Here is a 27,939-nt window from a genome sequence, read left to right as displayed (position 1 = left end):
ATATAGACCCAAGGTCCATAAAAGCTAAATGGGTGGCATGCACCCATTTTTAAGACTTAAACATATAGCACACACTCATTGAGGTTCAAACAAGTAGCATGCACCCATTAAACAACCACTCACAATGGGCTCCATGCACCCACTAACATTCCATTGTGTTTAGGGATGTTGAGGCTAGCCATTAAGGCTATGTGTCGCTTTCTTATTAGGTTACAAATGATCTTTGACTACCTTGGTCAACCACCAAAATGTTTTGAAAAAAATTTAAAAAAAAATTAAGAGGATTTTGTGAGGTACAAAAATATTTAAAATAAAGTCATAAAAAGATTTGTGAAAGTCAAACCAAACTGGGCTAAATTTGGATCCAAGTTCAAAGTTCAGTTGAGAAGCCCCTTAAAGGTTTTGCCTTCTAAAGCAATTCTACATATTTTAAACCTAATGTGTTTATCAAAAAAGTTTAATGTGGGACTAAAACATATTTTATGAAATAAATTTTTTTCCAAAACCTATCTCCCAAAAATCAAGGCAAAGAGATGATTATTTAGCCAAAGAGCTTTGTTACAAACAAACTAACGACTATGTAACAAATTATAAAACTAACTATATTAACCAAAATTGTCATAGTGTTTTTAGCAAATCTAACTTTGCGCATGCATTAGGCACAATCCATTTGCTTGGAATCATCTATTGGATCATTGTAATCGAATTAAGAAATGTGATTTTATATGCTTGAATATTTACAAACATTTTGAGCCATTGATTTTCAAGCCTTAAAAGATCCTTCTTATATATTTTAATCCGATGATCTAATAGTTTGTTTCTATAGAAATAAGAATTTAGACTGCATCCTTATGGTAAAAAAAAAAAAAAACTATGAAAATTTTGGTGCATACCAGTTTATATATTTTGCTAGTTTACATATATAAGTTAACTATCACGGTAAGCTTATCCTTTATCTCTTGATTTTGATATACATTTGGATCTCAATTTGGTACATATGGTATACATCTAATACACTCGCCCCCCTCAAGTTAGAGAGTAGAGATCCATAACTCTGAACTTGCTTAAGAGGAAGAGGAATTGATCTCGTCTAAGCGCCTTGGTGAATATATCTGCCGGTTGCAAACTGGTGGGCACATGGTAGGTCAAAATTATCCCGACCTATAATTTCTCACGAATAAAGTAACAATCTAGTTTAATGCGTTCGGTGCATTCATGCAATTTTTTTTGCAAAAGGCTTATGGGGACAAATACAATGAGTCCTACACTTTTGAAAAAATAGTGGGTTCACGTAAATGCCAGAACTACCCTGGTAGGGGCCACTACTTTCAATTCAAGTGATGTAGGGCATAAGTACATTTCCTTAAGATGATCAATTCGTCATAAGGCTTTATGCCCTAGTGAGGGAGTTAGGTACACTTTGGTTAGGTGACTCTTGGTGAAAAAAGATAGAGTTTTTCATGCACACTTTAGACCTAGGTTCCTTTTTACTAGACTCTTGGGTGCCTATGATGTATGCTTTGGGTGATATGCTTTCATGGTATGCAATGAGGTTTTTTATGAAAAATTGGATAGTATGTGACAATAATTTAATGATTGATCATTTAGGGTCAAAGATTTTTTTTTTCAAAATTTTAGAACCTTTTTGACAAGCTAATTTTTGCACTTGAGATTCCTACACTTTTGACTTTTCTTCTTTCAGGTTGGATAAGATAGGAATACTTGGCTTTATTGAGAATTTTCTCCTCTAGTTCCACCTTCTTCAAAAGACATAAGATTAATTCTCAAAGTATTTCTATTAGGTTTAATAGTCCATACTAAAGCTTAAACTCTAAAAGATTATAGCTTGGGAATGCTCCGCAACTGCTTCAACTTTGAGGCTCTCACACTCCTCCACTTTTGGCCCCTCACTTTTTCCCCCTTTTTTAATGCTTACGAGATGAGAGTCAATACTTTGGCTACAAAATCATCATCCTTTTTGTAGCTTCAAGTGCATCTTTGGGCCATTATGAAGTTTCTAGGTATTGTTTTATTGAAAATGCTAGCAACTGTTGGGTCGAGCAAAGATTTTTACAGTCCAGCTTGGTGGAGGTATTTTTTTATGCATTATATTTGATACCCATATTTTTTTTACTAAACATGCTTTCTCTCTCTACCCAAACACCAACTTATTATATGTTTTTTGATAGAAATAATGACCCACTATGTAAGGATCATCAAGTACTTCGGGCTATATGTTTGAAGTTCTTTTATTGTTCTTTGGCAAGCCTATTGAAGACTATATATATTTTTTTCTTCTTTGGTGGCATGTTGCAATACTCAAAATAAGAAATTCCTACAATAATAGAAATACAAAACAATCTAATGAAAATGCATGACAACAATATTCAAACTTTTGACAATGCAACAAAAAAACTCAAAAATATTTGTTTTAGTAACAAACTGATGGTGTTTCTAAGTATAATCAAATCGAGGATAGAAGCATACCAATGCTTAAGGAAATAAAGTAACAAATGGATACTCACATGCAAATATGAGAAGCAAACAAAAACAATAATATACATGTAAAGATAACTTGAAACCATGCAAAGTAACAGACTCATGCCAATGTTTCAAAAAAATCTTATTCACCCATGAATAACGATCTTATCGAAGTTAAAAAAAAAAACTGATTCACCCATAGAAAATGAACTTACTGAAAAAACTCGATGGATTGGCTGAAATAGTCGTTGATGATGTGTTGTCAACATGTGTTTCATTGAAAATATTATCCAAAAACAATCACCGAAGAGGAAGAGGTTTGGTGACCACAAGAACCCTATGTTATATGAAAATTGTCTTGGGCAACACAAAAAAGGTTTTAAGAAGCAAAACATTGCATTCAATGCTTGCATAATTCGCATGTTGAAACATAATTTCACATCACCTAATGCAAAACTTCATGCTTTTCGCAAACCTTCAAGAATTTCACAAAAATTTCAAGAATTTTGCAATCACCAACGTAAAACTCTTGACGAAATTTACACTCTAATCGCCTATATATACACGTAAATTCATATGCTAAAATAAAATCTCGCATCACTTAAAGTCGACAGCATGTAAAAGTTCATAAGTTTTTGCATCGAAAGTAGAGCTTTTTAACAGCCAACACAAAATTCTTGATGAAATTTGCACTCTAATCACTTGTATATACACGTAAATTCGTAGGCTAAAACAAATCTTTGTATGCTAAAGTATGTGAATTTCGCAAAAGATGAATTTTGCATTGACAAACAGACTTTCACAACAATCAACAAGTAACTCTCGATGAAATTTGCACTCTAATAGCTTTTATATATACACGTAAATTCACATGCTAAAACAAAACTTCACATGCAAAAGTTCATGAATTCTGCATCGACATACAGACTTTTGCAACCACCAACCCAAAACTCTTGACGAAATTCGCAAGCAAGTGATTTTCGCAAGAAGTGTCACGCTTTTTGTACTATTTATGTGAAATATGTGATCTTTGTGAAAATATCATGAGAATTCTATTTTTAATGAGATTTAGAGAGATTAGGAGAGCACAATGACCTTCGCGAGTGCTAAGGGTAAAAAATGTCGTAAAAAAGTCAAAAACCTGCAAAATTGTTTATCAGGTGGATTTTGATAAATGGTGGAGTTTTTTGAGAAACACAACAATTTTTTCGTAGAGCACGATCATTTTCCATTTTAAATGTGATAAAGGAACCTCCTATGTAACATAGAGAGAATAGAGGAGAGAGCCAAATGGTTGTTGTGGATGTAGGTTCCATTTTGAACCAAACCACGTACACCATTGTTCATGGTGGTGTGAGTGTGAGTGTGTTCATCTGCATACCATTATCCTTATAGTGAGACAAGAAAACACAGAATCCCATGTCAAAAGGTTGGGACTAGGTGAGCAATATGGTTCAGCTGGAAATGGAGCAGTATATGATATAAGTAGCATTGCTTGTCAGTTTTAGCATTGCCTTGTGTAGATTTAAACTGTGGTATGGAATGATATTTGCATGAAAATGAAAGCATGTCTCAATGTAATTGAACAATGAAAATGAAAGCATGTGTCTATGTGATTGAACTAAGTTATGAAGAGCAATCAGTACTGTTCAGTGAAAACCTGGTGAATGGGCCGAAACGAATTTTGGCATCCAGTGCCCGATTTTTGGAAACCAGGCTTTCATAAAGCCGTGGCTTTAAAAAATCTAGGTTTGCTAGATTTTTCATCTTTTAAAACCAGGTTTATCGCGAAGCTGCCAATCTCAACCTCCTTTGCGCTCCACAAGCCCAGCTCCTTTCCCCATTTTCTCTAAACCAACCACAATCTAGCCATTTTTTGATTGGACTGCAGCCCTAAACTAATTGAATGCTTTTCTGGCTAAAAAATCGACCGAAAATAACCAAAAAATCAACCTCTAATACTATGCAATGAATGTTTTGACCATTTTTTTATATTTACACAGAGAAACCATCCCAAGATCTGAGACCTAGCGGCACTGGCTCTGTCTGCCATACTTACGATCACTGTCCTAGCAGTGTAAAACTCAGTGAATTTAACTCTTGCCCCCAGGCAGTTGCCATGCTTCGCCTAACACAAGGGGTGCTGTCAATGGGATTTGAACCTAAACCGCCTGACTAGCAACCTAGGCCCATCCCACTACGCCAATCCCCTTTGGGGCTATTTTGGTCATTTGATAGTTGGAAAGTGGTTGGTTGGCACCTTCAAATGTGGACAACGGCAAAGTCATTTTGCAGAGAGGGTTAGGGTTTGGAAAGAAGGAAAGAAAAAAGAAAGAAAAGAAATATAGCATAGGCAAGATGAGCATGGATGAAAAAACGTAGTAATTTCTTTCTAATAGGGCTGGTAAACTTGCAAAAGAATCCAAGCTTGGCATATGTTCAAGCTCCGCTTGAATCTTTACTTGTGCTTGGGCTAGACTTTGCAGAGCTAAGCAAAGGACCCCAGCTCAAATTTGCTCATTCGAAAAAAAAGGAGATTTTAATTTTGTATTTCCTAACAATAGGATTCAAACATCTGATCACATTTTTTTCAAAGCATACACATCAACCAATTATGCTACACCATAGAAAGTGAAATCATAGACAATATAATCAGGAAAGTATTTGCTACTCTCGTGGATAAGGAGCTCTGAGTTGGAACTCAGAGGGGATTTTGACCAAATCTGAAAGCATGTGTTTAGCATGTCTTTTCATATATAAATCCATTCACCGTTATTAAACTGGCAGGAGTTTTCGAAATCTGTGCATTTTCATACTTTCCTCCCATCGGAATGAAACAAACAGGCCCCGAATGTGATTTTGAATCTTCTCACGTTTGCTTGAATGTGAAAAATGAAGAAAATGAGAATTATTCTCCCACAACAATAGCCGCAGATTTGGGGTTGATTAAGAATTAAGAAAAACATAGAAGAGGCTCCAGGGAAGCAGCATACCTTTACAAATAACAGCAAATTTGGGCTGAAAGTTCCAAACACAGTCGAGTAATTTCTTTTTTCAAGGAGAAATTGCAGCAAGGCTCAAAGACAACTAGAAGAGAAAGAGAGGCCATTGGCATCATCCGCACCTCCTTGGTGCTGTGCTACACTACAACAAACATACAAACTTGAAAGTGGGGAAGAGAGGGTGGCTAACATGGGGCATACATCACACCACTCTGAACATCTGGTGCTTTAGAGAATGACCTGCGCCACCAGATCTTGAATGCCTTGCTCAAGTTTGGGCACTCGTTGCCATGCTTGGTGAAGCATTCAAACCAGCACATGAGCAGGCTCTGTTGGTTCTTCAGTGGAAGCGTGAGCACAGTCTGTCCAATTGCCTCCTCCAAGAGCTTCATATCGAGGCCTTTGCTGCACCTCTGCAACCACCCAAAGTCTGCCAGCATCGGTCCCAACCAGGCTTCCACAAAACGGCACCTGACATCGCCAGCACATTGTAGCCGACCTCTTCCCATGGCAAGAAACAGACATGCTGAAACTCGGCTAACTTCGTACCGGACCATTGCTGATGTTTCTTTGTACATCATCAACAACACAGGCTGATCTGCCCAAACAGCTACAAATTCCTCTGCCATTTGCTTTTCTGTGAGAATCTCCAGTAACCAAGTAAGATTGTCTACTTGCAATGACATCCGCCCGATTAAGGGCAGCGAGTCTTTAGCTGTCCGACCATCAGGGGATGGGTTGGTGGCTTCAGAAAAAAGCGTAATCAGTTCCTGAAGACAGGAATGACACATGCTGTAGATCTCATCCTTGTTGAGGTCAGATGGATCCTTCTGATAGACTGAGCTCTTGGACAGAAGCCCCTGAACTAGGGACTTAAGTTCCCTTCTTGCTTTATCATCCGTTCCACTGATAACAGATTGAAGCAGATGCATTGTGAGTTTTTGACAGGATGGTTGTTCTTGTGGCTGCAGCCTGGCTAGCACGTCCTGTGCAGTGGGCTTGTCAAGCTTATATTTGATGAACAGGTTTCGCAGTGCCTCCTCTTCCTCCTCAGTCCATGGGATGGCTTCGAGATACTGAAGGCATGACCTCACACCTGCTTCAAACATGATGGACAAGGATACCTAGACCGAACAAAATCATTTTTAGTGAGTATGGCAAGTGCCAAGACAGAAAGAAGGAAGGATGCCTAGCTCTAACGAAATCAATGGCAGTGAGAACATAAGGGCCAAAGATAGAATGAATGAAGATGAACAGGAAGGTAAGCAGAAGGAAAAAAACAAAAAGACATCCAGTAAAGGGAAGGAAAACAGCAGTTTGCATGACTTGCTGAGAGAATTGCATGTTCTTACTTTTCATCAGAACAGCTGCAAGAACAATTTCATCATACCGGCCTAATACCCTTTCAAGTGCAACCAATTTTACTACAAATTGGGAATGACCTTATAAATCCAAGCTTTCAGCTATAAAGATAACAGTAGGAGCCAAGGTTGTAAGTATCGTATCGTTACCCGTATCGGTCGGACCCAAATTAAGAATGTATCATAAAATATTGTAAACTTTTTATAAAAAATTCAAAAAATCAAGAAAACACAAAAAATTAGCAAAAATTCTAAAAAATCATTTCACATGAAACAATGATGAATTGCACAAAATACAACCATAAAATCACATATGAAGCATTTATGTCTCTATGAGCTGCATAAGACATCATCAAACATCAACTAACTCACAAGAACAATACAAAATATTAAATATTTTGCAATTAAGAACATGCCACAAGACTCATACTTTAATATTACATAAACAAAAATATTATGGCAATAGTTGCACTTGATTTTCAATTGGTTTTCACTCATTACTTGAGTGCCTCATTGCCTGGTCGAATCATCTGATGTCAACTTTATTGGAGGATTGTGGAGCCTCATTTCTACCTTGATATATATCTTTAATTTTCATGGATCCAACTTCGTGGTAAGTTAGTGGAGGGTTGTAGGGGGCAGCGCCCCATGAGGCAAATTTTTTTTGGAGTAACTTTGTAATTTTACTCATAATAAAGATTTTTTACATTAACCATTTCCTTGAGTGAAAAAATTTGTAGAAATGCACTTTTTTTTACCTTAACCCACTTTTTGGGTGAAAAAACGATATAAATGCACTTCTAATGGCCTCTAGACAAATGGAGAAATTGACCCTCAAAAGATATTTAAAACCCAAAATAAAAAATAATAAATTTTAGCCTTTTTAAAGTGCGCCGAAGGTGTATCATACGATACAACACGATACAAGGGTGTATTGTACGATACGGCACGATACAAACTCGTATCATGATACGAGTGTGTATCATATCGCAAAACACAAAAGTAACGATACAGTACGATACTTGCAAGGAGCATTCCATTAGCTCTAAGAACCATACAACTATGTATAACATGCCTCATACCATTCAAATAATACATAGATTGTAGAATGATTGCAATAACCAACAATGGCGAGAGCCTGTTTCCATAAAACATAAAAGGCTGAGATATTGCAGCTGACAAGAGCTACAGAAGAAAAGCAAACAGCCACAAACAAATAGGAAGAGAAAAGAAAAGAAACCAAAAAACAAAGAAAATGTAGAGAGCCAACTCGACAAGCAACGTTTAGGTGACAGAATCAAGCATGAAATTGTGCAAAACATGCAAGGTAAAAGCGGAAAGTAGAACTTTACGAGAACAAAAAGGTGGAGGAGACAAAAGGACACCAAATCAAATGCTTACTTTGTGAGAAGCAGGAAAATAGTATGGAAAGCAAAACTTTTAAAGCATTGCAGTTACTAAAATTTCAGGAATACCCGCATTGTTAAAAGTGATGAAGTCAGTAATGAACGAGACAAAAGAGGGCCTCAAGCATCACTTACTAGCTTTATAGCAAAGAATAAATAAATCCTATTACCATTAAATCAGATGGCACCTTTGTCTATACACTCTATGCACCCTGATTCATCTTTCATATAAAACTAAAAAACGAAGTCACAGAGTACAGGTAAAAATTTATAACTCAATATATAAGATAACCCTTGAAAGACCATTTACTTACAAAATAATAATGAGAACATGTTCAACTAAGAAAATTAACCATGACCACTTGCCCATCCATTACGTGCATGAAAATTGACAACTTATTCATGCACTAGCCAGTCGAAAAAAGAATGGATTAACAGGCATCAGGGCAGTACTATAAGTGAACATGAAATATGCAAGTGAACATGGAATATGAACAAAGCACCCTTAGTTAAGATGCCATAGCTCTGAACAGTCATTGCAGCAACCCTTAATTTTCGTTGTAAAACAAGCAACTACATTGTATTTTTGTTTTCATCCTCAGAAAAATAGACTGAACCGATTAGCACATCACCTCCATAATAGGACAGTGCAGGTTTGTCTGGCATCAACACATCTTATATGCATTCATAGGTTATGGACACGAGGTGCTAGATTCTATAAACGCAAACTAGTCATCATGAGCATCTGGGTGCTTGAGACTTAAGAACCAGTCTCCAACAGTTATTTCTGTTCAATGGAAAAAGAACCTGATAAGAATTTTGTAGTCCTTCATAGTCCTGTTCACTTTTCATGAATTGTAATTTCATGAGTAAATGTTCAGTCGTTTGCACTATCTTTTTCAAAATAGAATGTATATGAAGCCTCTGTTTTATCAGTATAACGTTTAAATTAGACTGGGTGACTTTTAGTGGTTCAACTAGGCAATTCCATCCATATCAGCCCCAAACCAAGATGCAAAAGGAGGCTGCCTTGAATCAAACAGGAAATCAGCAAATCTTGCCATGTCTTATGAAGTCATATTGGATCCAGAATCTTGGAACACATTTAGACAAAGCTGAAATGTCACGCAAATTGAAGAAAATAGGAGCGGAAACTGATACAAGCAGTCGACCTAGAGTACTGTCGTGCCGTAGACAGAAGGGAAGGATAGAGTGGAAGAAAGGAAGATCTACTTGAATTGCACTGCTTAGCTTACTCACCTGATGAGAGGACAAGAAATTCTCAATCTATGATGCCGCTGGAACTTCCCATACAACATGAGGCAACACAAAAGAAGTTAAGAGTGATTTGAGCTTGATATTACACAGAAATGAATGAAAAAATAGGAACTATGCAAACCAAATTATGCCCGTGGAGCAAGGCTTGATGATGGGGATCATGATGATAATAGGCTGCAACATTTCAGAAGTGATCAGTTTCCCTTATATCCAGCAAGAATACGCATCTTCAGCTTACCACTGAACAAAGCTAGAGACTTGGAAAGTATCTTACAAAGTTCTGATGTAGAAAAGCTTTTTTAATTTTTGTATTGAGAAATGAAATATATATCTCACAAAATGATTACATGTGAATGTCCTTTGACCGTACAGAAGAATTCAAATTTGTCATAGGAGTTATAGGAGAATTAACATTTTCTAGATCTTGAAAATGTTTATGCAATTATCTCACAGAATTCTTTACTCTAGTAAACACATATCATGTCAACAGTTATTTATACAATAAAATAAGCTTATTAATCCAAATAGGCGGATCAATGCAATAAAAATGACAATAGGGTTCCTGTATATTATAAAACATAATAGAATTGAATTAAAAAAGAGGCGAATTATCAAAATGCTATTCACCAAATTAAAGAACACATAACCCTTCATTTTGAGGGTGTGACATCATTTACTGTCTCTTCTGCAATAAGCTGATGACACTATGGCCTCATAGTTGTGCTTTTGATTTCTATTGACTTCCAACTATTAGAGCATGATTGGCCCTATCAGTGAAACAGAATAGAATCATGCATCTGAATGATTATAATTGGCCCTTGACCTAAGCCCACGTCTCATTCTGTGACCACACAGAAAAGGGCTATCAATTGAAATCTGATACAGCTTTTCCCCAGAATGCACATTCCAAAAAGCAAGGATGAGCTCATTAGTCCTGTAGTAAAAAGTGTTTCACAAATTCAGGCCACACAAATCCGAATAAAAAGAAGTGAAGAGACACCAAAAAGCAAAACTAGATCATGATCTCTTGTACATAGCCACTGATTATCGAAGGCCAATGCCTTGTCTCATAAGGGTCGTCAACTTGTCATAAGAACATAATGAGAAGCACCAAACTTTGCCTTTCTTTCGAATATCAAATCTTTCGCAGATCTGGAAGTCACAAAATTACCCATTTCAGGTACAGTAACTATATAACACCCCAAAACTCTCAATCAGACACCACAATGGGAGTAGCAAACCTAACTTGACACCGTTTCTGCCCTTCATTTTAATCCAATAAACTAGGATGAACTCATTAAACATGTACTTCCATAAGACTATGGGGAGAAAAAGATGTGAAGTAGAGCACATCAAGCAAAATAGTACTTGAGTACACCTGGATCTCTTTCAAATAAAGCATATTGACCTCCATTTTGATGCCCATGGACTAGATGATAAAAAACCCTCCTAGGTTCCCAATCTGGCTTGCTAAATAGTAAATATACAAAAAATTTACCAAGGAACACAATCTTAGTGTAACATTCATAGAGATAGTACAAAAGGAGAAGTTTTTAACTCATAATCACATTGCAAAAAATTCTACTCTTCACACTTTGCTTCCTCCATAAGTTTTTGAGGAATAGCCTAGTGGTTTAGGCAAAGTATGGATACTCTTTCAAACCTTTCTCAAGGGAAACAACTAACAAGGTGTGTACAGCAGGAAGTTATCACTAACATGAGTGGCAAAATATTGTGCCGTGACATGAAGCTTCACCAAAAACAGTCTAAGACCCATAAAATGACAAGTCATCATTAGGCCATGAATCCATGGCACAAAGCCTTGTCACATATTGATCATGGAGATGGCACCAAGTGAGTTAGCACTCTTTGTTCAACTGAACGTAAATCATTCTGGTGACAAGAGAAGCTAAATAGATAGGAGAACCAAGTAAGCAGCTGCATTAGCTGTTATAAGCAATGTTGTCTGTATCGTAGCGTATTGTACGATACATATCGTATCGATGCAAGGGAACGATACGATACACTCATATCTCGATACGTGTATCATATGTATCGTACAATACATTACCAATAGAGTTTAACAAGGGCAAAACCAGGGTTTTAAGTTTTTGGGTTTTAAAGAGCTTTTGAGGGCTGAAACCTTCATTCGTATAGAATATACTAGAGGGCTTCCCACGCACCCTAGGAGTCATGAGACCATTTTTGGGACCAATCTTTGCACCGAGGAGAGGGTTTTCGTGATTTCGTCAAGTAAGAGTGCATTTCTATTGTTTTTTCACCCAAAGAAGTGGGTTAAGGTAAAAAAAACCTTATTTCTTGCTTTTATTAAGTTATTTTTTAGGAAGATGTCTTCAAATGATCCCGCATGGCAATGGGGCACTCGTGTAATGAGTGAAAACTGATTAAAAAGCGAGTGCAACTATTGTCATACATCTTTTCGGGTGGTATCTTTCGGTTGAAACATCATTTAGCCGGGACACGACAGAATGTGACCCATGCATGTCAATAAATTTTTCGGATGCCATGAAATGGCAATGACAACAATTACTAGCTATCCTGAGAGAACAAAAAACAAAAAAAAAAGATAATTGAGGCAGAAATGAGGTATGCAGAGCCATGAAAAGATGTGTATGGCGAAGAAGAGCTCCCTACTTCTGATCCTAGCATAGCAACAAAAGTAAGATGTTTTGCAGCAAAGGGAAAGAGTGTGGTTGGTGGTGAAAAGATGTACTCGGGTCTCGGGTCAGGGCCCAGACCCGAATCTCGTAATCATGTGTTATAAACATGTGTTATATTATCTCATTAATGGCACATATGTAATTGTTTTGTATTGTAAAAGGGTATTTTGGTACCCTAAACTCTTTGTATCACTAACAACATATAATGAGAGGTTCAATAGCCGATTCCTGTATTGAGAATTAGGTTTTTTTTCAGCAGCTCCTTCTCTCTCTCTGTTCTTCACTCTCCACGCACGATGAAGCTCTTGGTTTTATGAAATCTAACATGGTATCAGAGCCACGCTAGAGCTGGATCTGGGATTGCTTCTAAAAGGTATGTCTAAAAAGATTGATTAGCCTCACAAGTCATAAAATCGATTTTGTTATCTCTTCTTCCTCGTGCCTGCACTTTTCTCTTTCTCTCTACTGCGTCTCTCTACTGTAACGACCCTGATCAGATTCACATCTGATCACGTCTTCCACCCATCGATAGTTTCTGCGTGATCGTGATCCTCTTTTTCTTTTCTTAATCTCAGTTTGTTTTAAATCAACCTGTTAATCAGAATCAAATTGGATCAGGTGATAGGCTGTCTATCAACCTCGTTTTCTCCCTGTTGATCAGATCTGATCAGATTCAGATCTGACTCCATCTGTCGTTTGATATTTTTATTATCATTACCATTGAATGTGTTAAATCAAATTGGGTTTGAGATCATTTACGTGCTTCTCCTAAATTTTCGTACTCTGTGATTGCCTTCTTTCAAATCTGGATAGTTACATATCTGAATTCAATAGTACATCTAAGTTGGATATCAGATTTGGTTTTATTTTCAGTCTATTTTTTTCTTGATTATTGTTATTGTTCTCCACATAGCCCGATACAGTTATTCTGAAAAAGGGGGAAAGAAGTTCCAGTTTTTTTTTTGCCATCTGCGTGACTACTCTGTCAATCTCAAAAAAAAAAAAAGTAAGAGACTATGGGAATTCCCTTGGAGTTGAAATCTGTCTTTCTATATACCGGTTTCTTAGCCATCATCAGGCTGTGTGCTAGACACATTCTCCTTATTCCTATCATAAAACATGGATTCTTTTCTTTCTCAGTCTGGTCTTTCTTCAAGCTTAGTTAGCCAACTCGTGTCTGAAAAATTAAACAATTCCAATTTTCTGGCTTCGAAGAGGCAAATTATTCCTTTCATTAGGAGTCAGGATCTTTCTGGACATCTGGATGGATCTGTTCCAGTTCCTCCAGAGTTTATATCACGTGAAGAAAAGGACAATAAATGAGCATCTACCACAGTATATGTTAGAAATCTAGATTTTGTGGCTTGGATGAAAAGAGACCAGGCGCTAGTTGCTTACATTACCTCTACATTGTCACAAGAAGTGCTTGTGACAATTCCAGATGACTGCACTGCCATGCAACTTTGGGACAGACTAGTTCACACATATTCACAGGTTTCTCAGGCCAGGATTGTATTTCTTAAAAGGGAATTTCAGATGTTAAGAAAGGACTCCATGACTATCATGGAATACTTAAACAAAATGAAAATCATCACAGATCAATTAGCAGTGGTTGGGTGTATAGTAACTGATAAAGATATGGTACAACAAACTCTGAGTGGATTGGGGCCTGACTATCATATAATTGTTACTTCCTTATTGTGTCTACCTGATCTGCCTAGATTTGAAGACCTGCGTGCAAAACTACTTCAATATGAGATGAACTTGAAAGGGTTTTCTGAAGAATCACATATGCATACAGGGACGCAAGAGGTCCTTGCCACAGGGGTAGTCTATGGACGAGGACGAGGAAATTATGTTGTTAATGGAAGAAAAGGACAAGGAAGAAGTGGACAAGGAGGCCGTGGACTATTACCTACACCCAACATACATCTCAACTCACAGCGACAGAGGCCAATTCCTACTTATTTTCTATGTAATAAAAGGGGGCACATCAAAGCTAATTGTTGGTTTAATCCCTTAAATAAAGGAAAAGCAGCACATACTGAAGCAAAGAGAGGAACAAATAACACAAAGGCCAGCGGAGAAGTGAAAGAATTGTTATTGTCAGCCCTAGCAGGATTAAACCTGAAACAGAATGAGGAAGGTACTTGGTATGTGGACTCTGGGGCAGCGACTCATGTTACTGGCGATGCAGGTAAGCTCATAAACCTTGTTCCTTACATTGGTAGAAATAGTATAGTCACTGGGTATGGATCGCATCATTCTATCTCTCATATTGAAAATTTTGTTATACCCATGACAAAGTCCTCTCTCAGTCTTTCAAAGGTTCTTTATGCTCCCAACATCAAGAAAATTATTGTTTCTGTTTCCAAGCTTATTGATGATGCCAATGCTTCAGTTGAATTTACTCCTTCTGTTCTTGTCAAGGATCTCTGCACGAAGGAGACGTTCGCTAAAGGAAAACGACAAGGCAATATGTATGTTTTTCAAGAAGATTCTCCCTCTCGTGTCCGCTCTGTTGGCCCAAACCTGAAGCTCTCCTCATCGTCGTCCTCAGTGGTCCCTACATGTATTTTTAGTGTCTCTGAATCCAATAAGCCAGATCTTTGGCATGGTCGTTTAGGTCATTGCAGTAGTAATTTCATTGAGAAGCTTGTTTTAAATAACCTCATCCCCAAGTCTAGTTTAAGAATAAATGCCAATGACAACAAATGTTTTAGTTGTCTCTTATGTAAGAGTCATGTTTTACCTTTTCATTCTATCAATAAAAGAGCTTCAAGACCTTTTGAGATTATCCGTTCTGATGTTTGGGGGCCTGCCCCAGTTGCTTCTTTATCTGGAACTAGATATTACCTTATTTTTGTTGACAATTATTCTCGTTATACTTGGATTTTCTTTATGAAACACAAGTCTGAGACCTTCAAGCTGTTTCAGAATTTTCACACCTTTGTCAAGAATCAATTTTCTGAAAACATTCTTTGTTTCCAATGTGATGGAGGAGGTGAATTCTCTTCAAGTGATTTTACTGATTTTCTTCAAAGTGATGGAATAAAGAGAAGGGTGTCTTGCCCTCATACACCTCAGTAAAATAGAATTGCTGAAAGGAAGCATCGCCATATTGTCGAGAGTGCAATAAGTATGATACATGATAGTAATCTTCCGATTACTCTATGGACAGAAGACTTTTATTCGGCAGTTCATGTGATAAATCGATTACCCATGACTATTCTGGAGAACAAATCTCCTTATTTTCCCCTATTTGAAGTTCAGCCCAACTATCATGATTTGCGCGTTTTTGGTTGTGTAAGTTATGTTCATATTGACAGTTCAATGAGACATAAGTTTCAGGACAAGGCCTTGAAGTGCAGATTTGTGGGATATGCAGATAATTATAAAGGATACAGGTGCTATGATCCCATGAGCAATCACATCAAAATATCAAGAAATGTTGCCTTCGATGAATTGAATTTTGATCATCGACACATTCCTCTTTCTGAATCAAATTCCAAAGTTGAGGTCTATCATCCTTGGTTGAATTCTGAGCTTTTCTCTGGTACTAGTGATATTTGTTCTTCAGGTTGTGATCAAAAGGATAAAGGATCTATGTCTGCTGATAGGCTGATTGCACAGGAGAGTACAAAGCCATCTTTGGGTCCAGAAAGGTATAAAGGTCTTATTTATACCCGACGAGAAAGGGATGCACCCCCTATCTTTAATCAGGAAATGGATACATCTTCTATATCCACTAGTAGACCCACCCGCTCTCGTCATCCAACTTTCAACTTTTTTTAACTGCCTTGAGCAAGGAAGATGAGCCCACAACATTTTCTCAAGCAGCAAATTCTAAAAGATGGATTGAAGCAATGAATGAAGAAATGGGGGCTCTACATGAATGTGGCACCTGGGATGTTGTTCCCAGACCACCTGACAGAAATGTAGTTGGGTCAAAATGGGTGTACAAAATAAAATACAAACTGGATGGGACTATAGAACAATACAAGGCGAGACTTGTAGCAAAAGGTTTTACACAAGAGCAAGGACAGGATTATGATGAGACCTTTAGTCCAGTTGTGAAAATGGAGACAATCAGAGCCATAATATCTTTAGTTGTTGAACATCAGTGGACAATTAGTCAACTTGATGTAAAAAATGCTTTTTTTCATGAAAATTTGAAGGAGAAAGTATACATGGAACAACCCACTGGCTACGCAGAAGGAAATCCTACTAAATATGTATGCAAATTAAAAAGAGCGATATATGGATTAAAGCAGGCATCTCGTTCCTGGTTTGATAGTTTCTCTTTTGAAATACAAAAATATGGTTTTAGGCGATCTCTCCTTGACCATTCTCTGTTTATGTTCAAGAACCAAGATGTGGTTACTCTGTTGTTAATATATGTGGATGATATTATCATCACAGGTAATTCCAAAGTTCATATTGAGAAGGTCAAACATCTCTTGAATCAGAGATTTAAAATGAAGGATCTTGGGAAACTGCGATACTTCCTTGGAGTTGAAGTTGACAGTACTTCTGAAGGAATGACTCTCACCCAACATAAGTACACTATTGATGTTCTCAATAAGGCAGGTATGAAAGATTGCAAACCCTTGGGAACTCCTTGCATCCTTCACCAGAAACTCAGTTCTCAAGATGGAGATCTATATGAGAATCCTATAAAATATCGTAGCATAATAGGCATGTTGCAATATCTTGCTTTCACTAGACCTGATATTGTTTATTAGTAAATCAGGTCTCTCAGTTCATGCATAAGCCGCGTGAAGGACATATGGAAGCGGTTAAACGAATACTTCGGTACTTGAAGGGAACGGTTGGCGATGGACTTTTGTACAGAAAAAGGACCAATGAGCAAACTGAACATGAAATTATTGTCTATACTGATGCCGACTGGGCGGGTGATCCAGATGAACGCAGATCTGTATCTGACTACTGTGTGTTTGTTGGGATGAATTTGGTATCCTGGAGTAGTAAGAAACAAAAGGCTGTTGCTAGATCAAGTACAGAAGCCGAGTATAGGTCAATGACAGTCGCTACTGCTGAAGCTACTTGGATTAGGCACTTGCTGACAGAAGTGGGAGAATTGATCTCTCGATCCCTCCTTTTATGCGATAATCAAAGTGCCATCAATGTCCTTTAATCCCATTTATCACAGTCGGGCCAAACACATCGAAATCGATAAACATTTTGTGAGACAAAAGGTAGAAGAGAAGGAGATTGAGCCTGAATTTGTACGGACTACTGATCAAGTGGCTGATAAATTCACAAAAGGATTGACTAAAGACAGGTTTTGGATGTTAAAAGGCAAGTTGTTCATGGTTCAAAACCATGCACAACTTGAGGGAGGGTGAAAAGATGTACTCGGGTCAGGGCCCAGACCCGAATCTCGTAATCATGTGTTATAAACATGTGTTATATTATCTCATTAATGGCACATATGTAATTGTTTTGTATTGTAAAAGGGTATTTTGGTACCCTAAACTCTTTGTATCACTAACAACATATAATGAGAGGTTTAATAGCCGATTCCTGTATCGGGAATTAGGTTTTTTTTCAGCAACTCCTTCTCTCTCTTTGTTCTTCACTCTCCACGCACGATGAAGCTCTTGGTTTTATAAACATGTGTTATATTAATGAGATAATATAACACATGTTTATAACACATGATTACGAGATTCGGGTCTGGGCCCTGACCCGAGACCCGAGTACATCTTTTCAGGTGATACCAACAGTAGTGTTGCAGTCATCAAAAAAAGAGGAGGAGGGAGTTCTTCGAGAATAGGTAGCGCTAAAAGCGCTATTAGGAGATTTTTCCCTCTTAGGACTGCCCCTGGGGCGCAACTCGACATTCGTATTGCTATAACTTCTTAGCATTTAGTCGGGTAGACGAATTTTGCGGTTGGAAGATGGTTTTATTATGTTTGCATTCCTTTCAATACGGTAAATTCATTTCATTTTCAGGCCATGGCAAATGACATAACCAATATTGGGTCTGAATAATAGAAGCCTTCATATCATGCTTTGAAAGCAATCTTGTGGCATGTTCTTAATTGAAGACATTAGTATTTTGCATTGCTCTTGTGAGATTTGATGATTGGTGATGTGTTATGTAGCTCATAGAGACATAAATGCTTCACGTGATTTTATGATTGCATTTTGTGCATTTCATCATTGTTATGTGTGTTATGCTTTTTGAGAATTTTTTGTTTTTGTTTTACTATTTTTTTAGAATTTTTCAAATTTTCTTTCCAAAATTTATGATTTTTTACAATACAATATGATACATATCTTATTTTGGGCCCGACTGATACGGGTTATGATACGATACATACAACCTTGGTTATAAGCATGGAAGATAGCGATCCAACATAGTGATATCTGAACACAAACACCAAAAAAAAAAGAGATTCACAATGAGATTAAAAGTACAACAAGAAGTTACATCCAACTTTACCGGAGTACCAACAGCAGAGTGCCTTTCATAAGGGATCCATGGATACCATGACTAGCGGTTATAGAGTTCATGATTTCCACATAAGCTGAGGGATCTCATCTTTATCATTCTAGTAGTTTTTTTTATAGATTTACTATAGAACTAGACAAAAAAATTTGAAGACTAGAATCAAATATTGGATGCTAAATCGTCCTTAGTATTTCCCTCAAGCTCTAGAAAAGTAAAATGCAAAAAACATACTCCAAGGCAAATGCCAAAGCAACTTTTTGTTATATGACATCATAGGCCTGGCGTTATCAGATAAAGTTTCCCTTCAAATGACAGCCCTCTGCACCAAAAATCCAGATGAAAAATGGTTTTGCTTCATATTACTAAAATTAATACACTCAATTCTCAAATCATTGTTTGCACCTGCATAGACAATAGTTTCCCTACTATACTATATTTCTCCTTTTTGTCAGGAGGCAGTCTGCCAGTATCAGAGCTCAATCATGCACAAATGGTTAACATAAGACACCTGATATTGAAGCAGGATATTTTTCCACTAGACTATTTATATTTACATGAAGATTACCAACTGAAAAAGATAAACTCAAAGTGGGCACTTCTGTGAGTATGTCATTAATGATCACCAACTGCCATGAAACCATAAAACAGAAAAAAAGTCCCAATTTTCATTCCCATTCCGATACTAATGAGTACCATGATTTGCAGTATTTCTAAATGAGTTACTAGCGAATAAGGAAGATAAGTGATCATTGCATCCATGTAATATTGCATTAAATAACAACTTGCATATCCTAAACTCCAGCTCAAGATTTGTCATCTTCCTCTAAACCCAAGTTAAAACCCAACTATACATGTCTTCACCAAATCAGCTGGGAATCATCATTCTTTGTTGGCCATCAAATTGCAGGAACTATATCTAGATTCTAAGTAGTTTTGCAATCAGTCACATCTTGTCACAGTTTCTAGAAACATCTTGTCTTTACAAGTAGTTTAATGATTAGTTATAGCATGTTATAATTCTTTCTCTGCAACAATCGTGAAAGAGGTAAAACAGTTTTTACACTTCCTCATATTACCTAAACACTTTCAACTTTTTTTGCTACTCCGATAAGAATTTAATTTCTTAGAAGCCGAAAAACAACAAGAAGCGACCCCACAATCTCCGAACTCCTTATCCCCAAGAGAAGACACAAGATATCAACGGAACAAGTCATTGATACGACACTCCGAAGAGGACTTCAAAGAAACCAAACTAACAGCACTAGCAAGGAAAATTTCCGAAAGATTTACTATACAGAGAGTATCCTCTGAAACAGGTAAAACTGGCCGTTTCTCACTATCATGTTTCCTACAAGAAACATTCGAGCCCCATCATCTCAATCGGTTGATTCTCGCCCTTCAACAACAAAGATTCACACCCAATAGTAAAATCCTTCCCACTTCATAACAAATTAATAAACCCACAAAAAAAATAAACGGAAATCCGTCATACTCCCCAATACCATCAATCAAGTGCAAAAATGAAAACCAATCATCAAGAACTACAAATTTTCAAAAATCAGATTAGAAGATGAAAAAAATGCCCCCAAAAAAAGAAAAAGATAAAATAGAAACGAAAAGAAAAAATGTGACCAAATGGAACAATAACAGTGAACAAAAAAAGAAATAAAGAAAAGAAAAAGCTAAAACGGAATCAAGAACCGCAAAGTATGGATATCACTTAGCAGAACGGAAAGAAAACAATAGCAATTAAGAGGGAAAAGTGAATAACCCTAACAGATGATCACCTCGAGTATACGGATGGATCGAAAAACTCCGGCCTGCATTAGCCTCCCGGGGACGTTCCTCTCGTACATGAGCTCGATCGTCTCCCTGTAAGCCTCCACGTCGCTCACGTCCGCCACCTCCACCCAGCACCTCCTCGGCCCGGGCGCAGCGGCCGCCCTGGACTCCGAGATCTTCGCGGCGAAGATCGAGCTCCGGGAGCAGAGCACCTCCGAGTGCAGATCCATGAGGATCCTCTCCCCGGCCTTCCCCCTCAGGCTGAGCCTCACGTCGCAACCCCGGGCGGGGGCGTCCTCCGCTAGCTGGAACCCCTCGGACGGCCCGGCGTCCTCCCTGCCAGGGCCGCCCTCAGCGGCGGAGGCATCCCCGGCCTCCGAACTCCCACCGGGCAGAACCGGAGGCTGAGGAGGCGGAGGCGGAGGCGGAGGCGGTTGAGGAGGAGGAGAGCCCTGTTCCGGCTCTGGATCGAACGACGTCGAGGCCGTTTCGATCGGCGAAACCCTACCGGGGGAGAGAATCCGGCGGCGGTCGATGAACCCGAGCCCCAGGCGGCTGGAGACGGGGGATTCCGGCGGGTTGGAGCCGGATTTGCGGGTGCTGGAGGGGGATTTCGGGTAGCGCGAAGATGGATGGTGGTGGTGGTGGTGGTGGTGGTCGTCGGGGCTCGCGGGGGCGACCGAGGAGCAGCACCAGTTGTGCCGGAACCCTACCTTGGTCCGCCCACCGGACGAATGCCTCCGTACAGCGTACTCCGCCATGGGCACGGCCGCCGGGTCAGCCGAAGCAATGGAGCAGCAGCAGCAGCAGCAGCGCGCCGATCCACCACCGATGGCTTTCCCGTTTCTTCTTCGCTCATTTTAATTTTTTAGTTATTTTTATTTTTATTTTTCCCTCCTCTTTACTCCACTGAGTCACTGACTCGATCGCTTTTGGCAAGCTTTTGTTTTTGTCCTTTTGGGGGTCGTCTGTGGGTCTTATTTTGGCACCTTTCGGTTCGAGCCCCCGACCTCGTGCGGGTCCCGCACACCCTTTCTGGTTATTTTTTTTCTCTGTGGGACCCACACGAGGTCATAATTGAATCTAACCTAATGGGTGTATTTCATAAATTGAAATCTAAGTCAAATTTTGCTTTGAATACAAAAAAAAAAAAAAGACTACCAAATTTAAAGGGTAAATGTTTGCTACCACATGGGTAAAGAACCCCTAGTAAAAAAGCAATAATATTCTGAATGCTGTTTGCACATCTAACCCCCAAATATGATCTACATGTTCGGGTTAGAAGAAATCAATGCTCGGATCATGTTATTCTAATGTGTCCGTAAGATTTTACAAGGCCTGAAAAATCAACAGTACATTTTTATGTTATGTTGAATAAATATAATTCAAGGGTTAATTCCTACTAATTTAATTTTAAACCATCTGAAAACATCCATGAAGTTAGATTTGATCAAAACAACCCCCAACTATAAGTTCAATTAGGGTGTTCCTTTACCCAGGAAGGTACCAAATTCTTTCCCTTAAATAGCAAATCATATATAAATTTATATGTAGTCGGATTCAGATATCTTCACATTTCTGCTCAACTTTGGATTTGCATTCAGATAATCCAAAACAATACCTCAAATTCAAATCTGATCCGTGAAGGCTTTTTCTCTACTAAATTCGACTAAATAAACTTGGATTTGGGCTTATATGTTAGGTTTTTTTGGCTCAAAACTATCTAGGTTTTCCTAAGTATCATCGTATTTTTACCCAAGTTAGTAGGTTTTTATTTATTCATATTAGTTTAGTCCCACGTTGAAAAGTGTTAAAACTTCACTTGGCTTTATTTAGTGTGGTGGCCCCCCTTTTTTATGTTTTTTTTTTGTGACCGTCCATCATGCCCCGTAATGGACGGCCAACTAGCTGCGCACCTAAGGGTTGTGCAGCTACCACTCGCTCTTAGTTTAAAATAGTAAAATAATGGTCTATATCGAAATATACGTCTAGACATTTCACCAAGAAAATGTAGCAAAAATGGCGTGTCCCTGTGATTTAAGATGTCCACTGCTGCTGGTGCTAGAGAAAAAGGAAAATATGGTCTATAACTTAGGATCTCACTCATTTTGCATATGACAGGTCTCTCACACATTTTGCACATGACAGGTCCCTCGAGTTAAAAAGGATCACTAGGGTTAAAAGCCCAGATCGGATCTGGATTTTTTTTTTCATTTTGAGACCTAACTTTTGAAAATGACATCTCTATTATGAAGGTATGGATATACTTTAAGTTTTTGGGACAATTGACAAATAAGGACCTGATGTGTGGCATATCATTGCTCTCCTCCATTTAACCCTAGTTAAATGTTTTAAAACGATGAAAATAGGTTCACTTCTTTCTTTTTCTCAACTGTTTGGCATGTGTTTAGAAGGTTAATCATGTGTTTTTAGTAAAGATAAACAGGAAACTTTACAAAACTTGGAAAAGTTTTCCACCGTTTTGTTTGAGGGTGGTTAAGCCAAGGTCCTGATTTGGCACTTTTGAGAAATATTAATCCCCATCCGGGATTTAGGAAAGATTGGTAACTGACATGGACAGGTAAAAGGTGGTCATGATTCAAGAAAACTTTTCGTTTGTCAGTAGGGAATCCCAAGTTTACGTGGTAATTCCCAAGCCAAATTTGAGTCCAGAACAGATCTGACAAAGTTGATTTGTATCCAAATGTGAGATATGATAAAAAATAGGATGAAGACATGCATTGTTACATATGAAAAAAGCAGGCATATATATGTATATATCTGAATTAAATCCAAAAGGCATCCATATTTTATTTTTAGATCCATATCTAAAATAACATATTGGATTCAAATTATAGATCCGGCCGAACTGGACCCATTTGCAACCCTACTAGAAGAATGTAGGTCTAATTGGGTGTCTAAAGGTGCACGTGTGTGATAAATATCATGATATTTTTTAAAACATAAAAAAATTCAGTTGACTGTTTAAAAGTTCAAGATGTAGTTATGTTTTTATTTGTTTGAAAATACATATGGTAATATTTGCATTTTATCATTTATATATCACGAGGACAGTCTTTTTAGTTTTATTTATTGCACATAAATTTGTTAAAACTTTCTAGTTTTATCTATTTTGTCGATATTTTATTGATAAAAATCTTGAGAAAACAAAAAGTTTAGTTTACCTAAAGAATCCGATTGCCCAAGATTTTATCATTTTAAATCACAATAACAAATATTAATATTAAAATGACATTTATACAAGATTGTTATAAGAATAATACTATTATATGAAGTTGAATGTTGGGTGAGAAGTGAGAAGACAAAATGCATGCTACAGAGATGATGCACATGTCAGGATGAATGTATGAGGTTACAAGAAAATATAAATATAAATATAAATATAAATATATTAGAATGCGCTTAAAAATAAAACGAATATTATGGCTATGGTGAAAAGGTTGACATAATACAAGTAAAAGAAACCAAGAAAAGAAGAAGGCCATTGATGACTTGGAAGGAGGTGCTTAGAGGAGACATGGAGTGTTGTAAAGTGATTGAAATTGCAGCTCTAAATTGACATGAATAGAGGAACATGATTAACAAAGTTGATCCCATTTAGTTGGGATAAGACTTGATGATGATGATAAGTAACCAATATCAACAATATTTTCAAAATATCATTTTTTTTTGTTATATATTGGAAACTCGATATAGTCTCCAAAAAAGATGCAAATATCTTTAAAACATTGCGTTATTAGCATGATACTATTATTTTTCATATTTTTACATTTTTATTATATTTTATATATTTTCTTACATAGTTTTATTATTTATATGCAGCGAAAGATTTTAAAATATCTGAGATTATCTTTGCCAAGAAAATCCCCAAAACGAGATTTGTGACTATGGTTTGAATTTTTGTCACCATATGCTAAACGCAAACTTTGGATTCCTGCATGTGCTGGAGGGATATGGATCAAGGGGCCAATGGGAGGAATTAAGGACCATAAAGGATGTGGGTCCCACTCTGTCATGGAAAACCAGAGGGTGGTTAGACTTTTGGGTTCCTGCTCCTCTTGGGGGAGATGGTATCCAAGGCCAAGGGTCTTAAAATGCAGGGTGTACCAGCTGGACCTGATGAAGGGCAGTGTCCTAAATTTGGGACCCACTTCTTCTCATAATCTCAGAGTTTAGACTTGTATGGGCTTGGACAGGATATGGATTAACACAAAGGAGTATGAAATCTAGGGTCCCAAATATCTTGAGGAATGTGGGGCCCAAAGTTGTGAATTTTGATTGGTGTGGGTCCTACTTTGGTGTTGATGGCATGGGACCCCTTTTTGAAGGCTATTGCTTGGTGCATTTTACAGTGTGACAAATATCGCGTTATCTTTGAAAACAATGCAGTATTTTGTCAGTTTAAAACTTTTAAAATGTCACAATATGTCAACAATATTGCGATACTTTTATTTATTTGAAATTACCAAACATTCAGTGGGTGTCAAACGGGTCGGGCATATACCAAGTTCCTGATCTGACCTGTCTCGAACCATATTTTGGGTATGGGCATAGAAATAGAATATTTTTGTTGGATAATCCAACTCGACCCAGTCTGGCCTGAGTATTTTGTACATATGTTTAAGCAAAAATTATATGTTCCAACTGCTTCTAAATTATAATACGGGTCAGGTCTGTGCTTCTATTTTCTTGATCCATATCCTGCATCACCTATTCCAACCTTTAAGAAAGAACCCCTATTATACAAGCCCAAACGTTGACACTCCAATCGGTGTAAGACAGTTATATTAGGGATGCAAATGGGTTGGATTCAAGGTAGAGGTTTTGCAAATTTTGGCTATTTCGTATTCGTCTCTTCATATATTTGACTGTTCCAGATCCGATCAGTTTGCATGTATATATATATATATATTGTGGTGTCTCAGAGGAGCAAACACATTGTGGTACATGCATAACACATACGTTCATAATACACACTCATAAGAAGGGATAGGGCCACATATCTATCCCTGCCATTGCGCTGGTGTTAGAGACGGGCGATCTCCTCAGTCGAACTACTCCCGTTGATGAGTACAGGCCTTCAAGCAGTGGATAAGCAGCTGTAAGCCTTCAATTCCGCTCCTTCATCATACCACTACCCATCATTGTGGCGTATATATATATATATATAGGTATCCAAGGGATACCTCCTAAGGGTCACCATGGATCATACCAAAAGGTATGATGCACGAGAAGAGATACATACGAAGGGACACACCATTTTCCAATATTCTTTCACTCGACCCGAGTATGTGAAATTTCATGTGGATAGGTCTTAAGTCCATTTTATCAGTCCAAATTTATTGTTATGCTAAACTCTTAAACTTTATGAGCAAACTTGATGCTTAACCAATAAAAGAAAGAAAGAGAGAATCAAATCTTTATTACCACAATATGATCACATAAAAGTCAGTGTATATAATTATAAGGTTTAAAACAAGCCCATCCTCTTAACATGTTCGACATATAATCCCGGGGTCAAACCCTTAGCAAGAGGATCAACTACCATTTCTTTAGTCCCTATATTATCAATATACACCAAAAGATTCTCTGTCTTCTCATTTACAATAAAATACTTTAACTCTATGCTTACAAGACGTAGTATTTTTGTTGTTATTGGAGAAGGATACAACGACTTCATTATTATAAAATACTTTCAGTGGTTTTCCAATGGATTCAACCACCTGAAGTCCTAAGATGAAGTTTTACAACCAAATAGCATGTGAAGTTGTCTCAAATAGAGTTATGAACTCAGCCTCCATGGTGTGGGCAGTAGTAGTGGACTGCTTCCCACTCCTCCAAGAAATCACACTACCGGCTAGTAGAAAAATATGTATTATGTGGTAGACTTTCTACTGTCAGGATAACCTCCTAGATCTACATCTGAATAGCCTATAACCTCATGATGGTGAGTCTTTCTATAGGTTAACATATAGTCCTTTGTCCCTTACAGATAGTGCATGACTTTCTTAGCAGCCTTTCAGTGAGCTAGACTAAGATTCGACTGAAATCTACCAAGACACTCGATTGCAAATGATATGTCAGGACAAGTGCATGTCTGAGCATACTGCAAGCTACCGACTACTGATGCATATGGTATCATGGTCATCTGCCCTTTTTCTTTTTCAGTCTGTGGGCAGTTCTTAAGGCTCAATTTATCTCCTTTTAATATGAGTGTCGTAGTAGGAACACAATGATCCATCCCATATCTCTTACGAACTTTATCAATATAAGCTTTTTGAGAGAGACCTAGTACACCTTTAGACCTGTCTCGATGGATCTCAATGTCGAGAACATAGACAACCTCTCCCAGGTATTTCATTTTAAAATAGAAGGATAAAAATAGATTGATTTTTGTTAGCATATCCTTATCGTTGGTTGCAAGTAAGATCATCCACATAAAGTACCAGAATTATGAACTTATTCCCACTTGTCTTGATGTATACACATCGATCAATGATGTTCTCTGTGAATCCAAAAGTCAAAATAACTTTAGTAGACTTCGTATACCATTGACGAGAGACCTGTTTAAGTTCATATATTGACTTTTTCAACTTACAAACCAAATGGTCTGACTTATCTTTATAGAAACCTAGAAGTTGATCCATATATACCTCTTCACTTAATTCACCATTTAAGAAAGTTGTTTTTACACCCATTTGGTGTAGCTCTAGATCAAAATGAGCTACTAAGGCAAAAATAATCCTCATTGATGCCTTAGTCGAGACAGGAGAAAATGTCTCGTTGTAGTCAATGCCTTCAATTTAAGTGAAACCATTAGCAACCAACCTTACCTTATACTTTTCGATATTGCCTTTAGAATTTCTTTTGGTCTTGAAGACCCACTTGCACCCTACAGGCTTTACTCCTTTAGGCAATTCAACAAGGTCCCATATTTGGTTTTTGGCCATAGAGTCTAACTTTTCTTTTGTGACCTCTATCCAAGACGATGATTGCTCACACTCAACAACTTCATTAAAAGAAGATGGATCCTCAATATCTATAAAATCATTGGGCTCATGTAGATATACCACATAATCTGGATGGATAACTGATCTTTTAATTCTTATAGATTTTCTGACAGGTGAACTAACTTGATCAACCTATAGATGCTCTTCAGCATGATCTACAAATGGTTCTTCTTGAGTTTGTGCATCACTAACTGGATCAACTTCTGTTTAATCATTTAAATGAATAATGAAAGAAAGTTTTGAATTTTCAGGTGAAGTAACTGTATCTTGAATTTCCTCAAAAGAAAGATTTTACAATGCATTTATACAAACTGAACCATCTTCTAAAAATTTAGCTTTATCCATTTCTACTATTTATGATGTATGAGATGAACAATAAAACCTGAAACCTTTTGACATTTTTGTATAACCAATGAAGAAACCACTGATTGTTCTG

The 27,939-nt window shown here is 37.6% G+C and overlaps 1 protein-coding gene across 1 annotated transcript; it reads right to left on the bottom strand.

Annotated features, from left to right (window-relative positions):
* Positions 1–5,427: 5,427 nt before the first annotated feature.
* Positions 5,428–21,381, bottom strand: LOC149838244 (BTB/POZ domain-containing protein At2g13690-like). The gene is made up of 2 exons (XM_090006469.1): positions 20,478–21,381; positions 5,428–6,607 (listed from the first exon to the last, which is right to left on the bottom strand). The coding sequence occupies exons 1-2, from the start codon at positions 21,231–21,233 to the stop codon at positions 5,669–5,671; spliced, it is 1,695 nt and encodes a 564-aa protein (XP_089862595.1). The 5' UTR covers positions 21,234–21,381; the 3' UTR covers positions 5,428–5,668.
* Positions 21,382–27,939: the final 6,558 nt, after the last annotated feature.

This window comes from Nuphar pumila, chromosome 5 (assembly GCF_984573655.1).
Source record: "Nuphar pumila chromosome 5, dmNupPumi1.hap1.1, whole genome shotgun sequence".
Lineage (NCBI taxonomy): Eukaryota > Viridiplantae > Streptophyta > Magnoliopsida > Nymphaeales > Nymphaeaceae > Nuphar > Nuphar pumila.
This window is presented reverse-complemented; position numbering and strand designations above follow the sequence as displayed.

Bases quoted from the DNA above. Each gene is read 5' to 3' on its own strand.
- LOC149838244 (XM_090006469.1), bottom strand. From the start codon at position 21,233: ATGGCGGAGTACGCTGTACGGAGGCATTCGTCCGGTGGGCGGACCAAG. The intron at 6,608-20,477 runs GTGATCATCTGT...TGTTCGGTCTAG, and splicing joins GATCCATCCGTATACTCGAG to GTATCCTTGTCCATCATGTT.